General features: G+C 32.9%; 1 protein-coding gene across 1 annotated transcript in view; it reads right to left on the bottom strand.

Annotated features, from left to right (window-relative positions):
• Window positions 1-1,400: 1,400 nt before the first annotated feature.
• The window catches only part of LOC127717844 (dimethylaniline monooxygenase [N-oxide-forming] 1-like), a 94,116-nt gene continuing 85,840 nt past the window's right edge, over window positions 1,401-9,676 (bottom strand). Inside the window, exons 2-6 of the mRNA XM_052223704.1 lie at window positions 7,331-7,548; window positions 6,616-6,751; window positions 4,894-5,030; window positions 4,199-4,376; window positions 1,401-2,793 (exon numbers count right to left, since the gene is read on the bottom strand). Coding sequence (XP_052079664.1) covers window positions 2,200-2,793; window positions 4,199-4,376; window positions 4,894-5,030; window positions 6,616-6,751; window positions 7,331-7,539 — 1,254 coding nt within the window. The 5' untranslated portion in view covers window positions 7,540-7,548 and the 3' untranslated portion in view covers window positions 1,401-2,199. The remainder of the gene's footprint in view (window positions 2,794-4,198; window positions 4,377-4,893; window positions 5,031-6,615; window positions 6,752-7,330; window positions 7,549-9,676) is intronic.

Genomic DNA, 9,676 nt, shown 5'->3' with positions numbered 1-9,676 from the left:
ATGAAGTAAATTGTCAACATAAATTCCTTTATCAAGCAGTAAATATAATGTGATTTACAAGCACAATCGATTATGTTTGAGTCTGTGTCAGCGAGGACGTTATATATTTGTCATAGAGTATTTTTGAATATAGATGTAACACGTGTGTTAAAACCCATACAGTCTTGTAATCCCAATTTTGATCAACAACCTAACATCCTTCACCCACTCGGAAATGATTTATGCTATATATGCAAATCATTCATTTATAGGTTTCCTTTTCCTGGTTAATAAGTTTTTCATTATTCCAACATTTTTTTTAATCAAAATTAATCTGAAAGCACATAGATGACTCAGAACATGTAATTTTACTAATCATGGCAACATTTGAATATATTTTGCAACCAATAGAAACGAATAACACAAACGTTGAAACAAAATATTTCGACCCTTTGACATTTCCATATGATTATTCCGGGACCGTGGTTGTCTTTTGCAATATCTCTGCGTTAGTGATCATTTGTGGATTTTTGTGTTGATTGCAAAGACTTTAATATTCTCATATTCTTAGTGCCATGTTTGATGTTCTCACTGAGACAAACTTTATCACGGTGGTCCCTAAATGCAAAATATTTAAAAAAAAAAAATGTTAAATTAAAATAAGTCTAACAAAATGTTCTTCAACGGCAAAGTCCGGGTTTTTAAGTCCTAATTTATACTGATAACGTCTAGAATTCCCATCAATTTTCAATTATTTACTGTGGACTCGCGAAAACAGCGATACTATTTTCAAATGTACTACACTGATTCGAAGTTTTTAAACATTTTGTATTTCCTTCAGTTTAACTTTTACTTTAAATCCCAAAATATGGATTGAGAAGTTCTTGATCTGTTGAGATTACAACGAAACGTTGTATACCAAAATTTATGATAGACATTTTGAAACTGACTGTATTTGTTAAGTGCAATGTAGGGTAAATAGTGTTGATTTAGCAACAGCATATCCAACGTTCACTTTGCTTATTAATGTATACATGTATAGTATATATTATTCATGGCAAATATGTAAAACAAGACTCTACCATAATAATCATGCCCGTAAAAAACATTGTTTGTTTGTAGCTGGTATTCCCTGAGATAGACAGTTAAACCAATCGAGCGATCGTAACATAAGCGTAAAACCTTTCCCGAGACAAACAATACAACTTTCTGCACCAGATAAATACTATAGTATGTGACTTTAGCTACTGTCCACAAATATCAAGAACTTTGATGAAAGACTGAATCGGACCCAAATGCGCAACCAGCTTTATGGAAGTCAAAATGGCGATGGGATGAGTCTAAAATGTGTATGGCCTCTAATGTTCAAATGCCAAAAAATATTTTTTTTATTCAACTGTTTATTTCCAACTCGACCGAAAGTAACGAAATGAATATAATAACATTTACTGACTATTCTGACAAAAGTGTGGGTATTGGTTTTTGTAATTATCTTTTTATTCCATGTAATTGCTCTTAAATGGTAATTGTATTGAAAGCTTTAGATTTGTGTTTGCAAGTATACAAGGTTCGTCTGTCTCTTTGCAGCAGGCTATGAGTCCAAGAGGATACCTCTCCAACAGTAGCATGTTGTAAGGAATGGACAATCTAAGATTAACAGTTTGTCCTCGTTTCAACTTCCCAGATTTTGTCACTGAAAAAAGGTTAGAGCCTCATAAGATACCCTGAGACTATGGTGGCTCTTTTGTTGAGGTCTATATGGTTTGTATACTCTAGAATATTTTATCATTTTTTATTTATAGGAAACAAACACTGTGAGCATGTTTCAGCTTGCGAACTTTCCATTTCTATGTAGCAACAATCCATATCTTGTAGTTTCTAATAAATCTGTTCACCACTTCTCAAGTCTCGAAGCGATTCAGAGCTTGACATGCTGTATAACTCCTGTCAGTATATTGACCTCTAGATGTTGTTTGTTTTAACTTCATTTTTTTTTTAGATTAGTGTCTGCTTCTTTTATTATTAAACATACCATGATACGGTAAATGAAACATTAAATCTAACAATGGCGCATGAACATGTCATTTAGTCTATCTGAGTGGGAGGAATGAATATAAAACAAAAGGGGACGAATGGAGGACTGAGTAAGGTATGATATTAACAAGACGTTCAAATTGGAAGTCTAATTATCAACGATAATTCGGAAACAGTTGAGTTTATTCAGATTAAAACAAAAGAATCCGGGCCTGTTGTCTTGTAAACCAATGATCTACATTTGGCAAAATCTTGTCCCCAAATATCAAAATGGTAATTCCAGATTTTCTTCATTACAAGCGGCAGTGGATTGAAACTACCTGCAATATCTGATAGTTCCTTATCCCATTCCCACTGGTTATCTCCGCGTATCACACGTTCGGAATCCTTCGAGATAATTCTTTTCATTTCTTCCTGATCTGGTAGTTTAGCAGAACCTTCCAATACAGCTCGTATGAATAAAGCTTGATGATCGCTTGAAGGAAAGAATCCTACTTCTCGTACGATTCCCATGAAGAAAAGCGTAGAATAGTTTGCTGGGAGAATATACTTAAATAGGTTGCAGATGAGATTACCTTTGCCAATTTTAAGTAATCCTTCTGGTAGGAAGGAAAAGTTGTATTTGTACCCAGTGGCATATATCACTGTGTCAACTGGCAGTTCTTCGCCGTTGTCAAGAACTACAGAGAATGGTGTGTATCTTTGAAAACCGGACGTCTTCTGGACAATATTTTCTGGCAAGCGTGTTTCTAACTTTGGACCTCTGTGACACAAATACACCTATGAAAGTACATTAAATCAATCATGTTAAAACATACGTATCAGATATTTTTAGACAATTTTGATATGATGTGGCCTTGTCCTTTACAACCAAAGACTCTCGTCGGTAAAGGTCCTATTACCGGAAGTGAGATGTAAAGGTAGCTAATTCCTTAGAGAAGCCTTTTTGTATTTCTATACCACCACATTTTTGTACCATATGATCATATGTAATCGCCTGGCATTACCAAAATTACTAACTACTTCATACAGGATCTGTTTTACCTACCAGAATACCTGCGTTCATCTGTTAGTTTTTAGGGGTCTTGGTGTTGCCCAATCTAATGTTTTTTTTTTTGTGGTATTGTGTGATCTATTGATTGTCATTTCGTCATTTATCTTTTTGTGTTTCATATTTTGTTCGACTTTTGGTTTTTTTACTTCAACTTGGTATCTTCTATTTTTTGTTGTTAACAATTGCAATATATAAAACGAAATTGTAGACATTATCACAGGCCCATAGCTGATTTCTTGATTCAACCGAAGGAGACAATATGTTTTTTTAACTTATTAAACATCTATATTTGTTACATTTTGCATGTAAGTCAGTTGTGTGTATCAAATTATATCCCACAAAGTGCAAGAGATCAAAACACTTGAATATATATGATATTGAGACTGCCTAAACCATTATGTATTTTTTTAACTTTTTTATAGACCTACATCCTGGTTTAGCTTTGTAAGAAACCGAAATAATGCACTAAGCTGATGCAGGTCAAAAATTCCAACGTCTTTTGGCTGTCATTTATTCGATTATAGGTCTCCATTATAATGTTTAAAGGAAGATAAGTGTGTTAACGCTGTTGCTGCAAGTGTGAAAATGTTAATGAAATGTAAGGACATATGTGTAAAAACTGTATTTTGACCACAATTCTATAGCAACGGTTTATATACAAGAACATATCCTAGAAAATATGTTTATCTGTTTTCATATTGCTATTAATATTAACTGAAAAAATAAATATAAATGTGTGAAAATGTGCCCTTTTTTTATCTGAACAACCTCAGGGGCTTACAAGAGGAATTTAAAAATTATCACTTAGGACAAAAAACAGTACTTTATTTTCATAATCAAATCACGTATGCACAAATGCAGCATATGCTATTTGGTTAATTTGCCAACATTGGTTTTTCATTGTAACGTCTGTCTACCCGGTTCTCACATGTACCTCTACTTACTACTTAAATACCATTTATATTTTACAATCTAATAAACGTTTAGACGCTAAGCCTTGCTTCTTTTTGTGGTTAGCTACGATAAAACATGTAGCTTCTTTTCTTCAAAACATCAACAATTTAATAATGCTGCATGTGGTAATCGTTTATAATAAAACGAAATTTACAAAGATTTTCTTATATAAAATACCTTTTTAGCACACTTGGAAAGATCAAAACTGATATCTATTCCAGAGTAACGTGCTCCCAAAACGGCAACTGTCTGCCCAGCAAAACATTCTGGGTGTCTGTACCGTATACTGTGAAGCACAAAGCCTTCGAAATTCTGTTCTCCATCAATGGTCGGATAACTTGGGGTTGTGCAATTTCTACAGAAAAATTTCAGCACATGTAACAAATAAGAGTGTAGCAACATAATATGTCACACATATACTAAAATTAACGATATGATGTTATCAGCAGTTAATGTTTTCATAATCATTGTAAATGTTCAATAGAAAAAAAATATGTAATATGCTGATTTATTCTAAAGGTCTTCTTTATAATGAACAAACATTTAGTTTGTCTGTAAACTGTGTTACTTAAACTTTTAATGAAATGAGAGAAAATTGGCATTTACAAAAGTGTATTTAGATCACATTTCCATAGCAATGGTTGCCATAGAAGAAAACATCAGAAAAATATGTTACCCTGTTTTTATATTGCGATTAACTGAAAGATACATAACAGATGCATAAACAAAAATGTAAACACAATTGTATACAATTTAAACCAACTGCAGGCAATCTTACCAATACCACCAACTTACCATAACATAGTCTTCGAAAACATACCCACAATCTTACTATTACCCTCAACTTAAAAAACATTGTCATAAAAACTTACCCACTGCATACAATAACATCATCAAACTGTTCCGTATGAATATCGTTCTTCTTTCTGATATCACCGTAAGTCAGCAACCATTTGGTGTCTCTTGAGTTTGGATTAACCGGTTTGACTTGTTTTATGTCCATGTTAAACTTTGAAAAAAGAATACCATATATCAGTGATCACTTGCGACTATAGAAGAACCAAGGGGAGAAAACTCTTGTTTCCACTCTACTTTAGAAAATGTTTTCGCTTTTCACATAACTCATCTAAGATTAAATGTGAAGTTGTTTCAAATGCAACTATTTGTTCGGAGACAACGCAAGATACTGGTGTCACTTACCATAGTACGCTTACACCGTTTTATTTTTTTAGTAACGTAAGAACAGATTTAGATTTTCTGGAGAACATTTGTTTACGTTTCTCTCTCTTAAGAAGGTAATTGTATAATACTTGAATTATAATGAGTTTCTTTACAGGCTTTTAGTTATGATCTCCATGTAATCATTGGGACTTTTTAAAGTGTTAAAACGTTATGATTGTTGTAAAATGAATGTCATTGTTTGCTTTTGGAACAGTTAAAAGCAACAGATGCAGCAGGTATCATGGCATTTTTACTTGTTACAAGTTTGCATTCAAGGCAAACTCTTCAGTAAACACGGAAATTAAAGAACCGACGGACACTCGGGATTTCAACGATGGAGCTGCTACTCCTATCTGTTCATCTTGCGGATCAGCTTCATTGTTAACCGGCCTTCCCATCGTCTGAATACGAATTATACAAACTGTAATTGATTTAGGCACACCCCGCGGATGTTTCGACACAAACATCACAAAAAGTCATGTAAAACATGAAATTGGTCTTACAAGTGGAGTCGTTGTTTTAATTTTCCGGAACTTAGGAAGTTTTTTGTAAGTCCTTTATTTGTATTTACGCCGGTGCGTTATGTATACTATAGTATAATAGTATTCACATGTCTCGACGTTCAAAACGTTAAAAAAGAGTCCGGGGGAACATTGGGTCCGTATTTGCGGCATGTTTGCATGTAATGCATCAACGTACATGTTGTGTGAAGGGACAATTTTTTGGACATCTATATATTTTTCTTACAAATTTCGTGACACGAGTTTCGTTTGAATTTTTATAGTGAGAAAAAGGACTGTAACAGTAAATGTACATTGTTTTGTTTTAAATACATCATACTTGCGATAATTTTCTGAATAGCAATTTTATCTTTAAATATGATATAACGTTAAATTTCACAACATTAACTGATACGGGACACACTTCATGCGTCATCTGATTCCCATATGTTTCGAATCCAGCCGTTTTTGAATGGAAAGCAAACATTGCGTTATAAAGGTGGTATGACGTCCATGAACGAGGAAACCAAATAAGAAATTTTAAAGAAAAAAGAATCCGCTACATTCGTTTTATGTCGAACAGCATCATGCAAAATGTTACGCGGGACAAAACACAAATTAAAAGTTTTCGAACTTTGGACTATTATTTCTCATTAATTCATCATCGCACTGCATGATGCTTGTAATATATAAAATGAAGAATAAGCTTTGGATTTTCAAATATTTTTGCCTGTAGCATCAATGAAGAGACATTGATTGTCGAAATGCGCGTCTGGTGCAGAAAATATGGTACCGTTTATGTTATAACATTTTTCACATTATAAAATTTTAAATTTACACTGCTTTTATTTTTAGAATTTACAATTTATTTACCTTAATGTATTTTCGAATACCGCAATGATCTACAACTTTGTTGAGATATGCTAAGATATCCGTTCGACTTGGAAAAGATGGATAGCCATCCATTGGGAAACCCTCAATTTCCATCAGTTGTTTTGGTATGTTCGTCCTGGAATAATAATGTTTAAAATAGGAACTATATGGATATGTGACAACACTACGATAGACATTCTTTATCAAAAACCTAGGGAATGTCCATTAGTTGTTTTGGTATGTTAGTCAATGTTTTAATTATAAGAACTTAAACACTCCCTGCTTTTTATCTTGACCAATGAAACGACAAAAGTTATTCAGAAAATCACAAAAAAAACACAATCTGTCTGGAGGAGTGGCAACTTATATATTATTACTTAGATTACCATGATTGATACTTTATATATGAATGCATATACTAGTATTCAGATCCGGATCGATCCCCGTCCCACGCAGAAAAAAACCCCGCAACAATGAACAAAATAATTATCAACAACTAACAGAGAGCGAAAATAGATAAAAAAAAAAACCAAATTAAACGTATAATTCCTTTTAGGAAAATGTCAAATAACTAATCAATGAAAGAGGACGGCAAGACATAGATTAAAAAATCAAAGAATTCAAATTAATTCCAGTAATAAAAAAAAACAAAAAACAAGGAAAACAAAACAAGGAATGATTTGTGTATAGAAAAAAAAATGTTACTTTAACTTACTTAAGATTGCTATACATAGCTGTATGAATTGGATTTCCATAATCATCATTTAATGTCTGGTCCGTGTAATGCCATAGCCCTCCAATGTCATAATTCCTCTCAAAGCATGTCAACTCGAAACTTTTATTTTCGGAGAGTCGTCGTAAAGCTGCCAAACCAGTCAAGCCTGCTCCAACTACGGCTATTTTCTTAACATCATTCGATGCCATTGTCTATACCTGTATAAGAAAGGTTGTTGTGAAAGAAAATAAATTGAAACAAGAAAGGTTGCTACACGATACCAAAATGTTCTACTTCTACCATGCAGAGAATATAGGGGAAAAGCCGTACGGCTGAAAACATTACTTTATAAACCAAGTTTATATCTTTTGTATTTACCCCTTTCTTGTTGATGTTTCCATGGTAATCTGGGCATTTCGAGTATTAAGAGACTGCTTAGATTGTCCTGTGAAGTTACATTCAATGGTGTCCAAACTATCAACACTTTTTTGAAGTTAGAAGCAATACAAAGGGCCCCAGAGAGTCATTATATTACAATAGGCAAAAACTGTCGGATAAAAACAATAAAAAATAAGGCCAACTACGGTTTCAGTGCAGTAGCTTTCACACGGCGACATTATGTTTTATTCTACTCGTGGCAGTTAAGTAGTCAAAGTCCTATTACTCATGCTAACATCGTCTAATCATATGGCGGTAAATCACCTATAGACAAGATGAAAAGTAATCCTACCATCTATGAGGCAGGTCCTTAATTTCTGTATTCTTGAAATTTTCAGGGCATTTTTCTTTAACTTAAGGTGGCTCGGGTGTCTTCCTGCATCCTGGATTTTGAAATAGCAGATAACAATGGGTCTAGATCATTAATGATATGTGCGAATTCCAAGATTAGTATGTAATTCATGTGTACTACTTTTCAGGTAAATATAGAAAATTATGTGTTTTTATCATATTTTATGGCTGTATTTTACAAAAATCAGAATATTTTTGTTTGATTAATTTTTTTTTCAACTTTGCCACATACGGGGAGATAACTCAGATAAAGTAACTTTTATTATAGAATGTGTTATGAATTTCCCTATTTTATTTTGCAGCAAGAAAACGATTCCGGTTACCCCATTTTTTTCTCTTTTTTTATCTGAAAGCATATTGTTAGAGCGATCTTTTCATATCTTATCTTAAAATTCTTTGGTGCAGTTTTCTTCAAATAACACAAAATTGGGTTTTCCATGCATAATCTATACAAAATCCGACAATTTTGCACAACCTGTAATGTGAAAAAAAGCCCGGTGACCCACACTTTTTATTATATTTTTGAAAAAGGCATGATATAAACTACATTTTGACAAATTATTAAAAGATTCTATGGAATTTAAAGTAGGCCCCCATCTACCTTAATCTAAAAATAGCGATTATTCTGTAAAATTCTCATGCAAATGATTTTACTGTTATTAGATGATTTCTTTATTCTGTACATCGTTCATTTCTGTAATCAGTATTTTGTTACCTAATTCTTTTATTTTCGACAGTTATTCTTTTATTATTTATGCCTCCTAATAAAATTCTCTATTCTTTATAGTTTTTGCTCTTTTGCTCTATTCATTTTTTTTCTGAGGGTTTACTATTCTCCATTATGTAAACCCTATCCAGATCCTTACCTGTGGGAGGTAAGGAAGAAACGATATATTTTAATAGTCACCTATAATCCTACCAACTACGAATTTTTTAGTGCACATGGTCTCAGGGGACAAGGTTTCGCAAGGAGTAATTATGTTAAAGTGGACTGAAAGTAGTCAAACTCTCATATATCTCATGTGAACAATTGTCAATTCAACATTGCGGTAAAGTTTGATGGATGGTTATAATGCTCCATCTGGCCACAAATAGGTCAAAAATCTCATTCAACTTTGAAACAAAATTGAAAGTGTAAACTGCTTATAATTGCTAAAATGTACCTTGGATCGAAACAGAAAAAAATAATGACCAAAGCCATTTTGTGTCATGCTAAATGCCTCCGATTTGTATAGTACCCTTCAATCAACATAAGACGAGTCCGCCGAATAAATACAATTCCTCTATCACTTTTAGTTCTCTTATAAGAACCTTATTTATCAAGAACATTGATACGTGTTTTAAATAGATATAAGAAGATAACCATAATCAATTAATATTAATTAATATTATTAATTCGTATATTTTAACTAATTTGATTCGTTCAGGGATAGTCACATGTTAAACTATATTTTCGAAGGTAGAGAGAAAACGGCGGATAGCAAAAAGCATATTGCACGGCAAAAAGCATATTGCACGGTTATTTTTAGAATATCTAAAAACCGATATACTTTGTGA

The sequence above is a fragment of the Mytilus californianus genome, unplaced genomic scaffold (genome assembly GCF_021869535.1).
Source record: "Mytilus californianus isolate M0D057914Y unplaced genomic scaffold, xbMytCali1.0.p SCAF_10, whole genome shotgun sequence".
Taxonomy (NCBI): Eukaryota; Metazoa; Mollusca; class Bivalvia; order Mytilida; family Mytilidae; genus Mytilus; species Mytilus californianus.
This window is presented reverse-complemented; position numbering and strand designations above follow the sequence as displayed.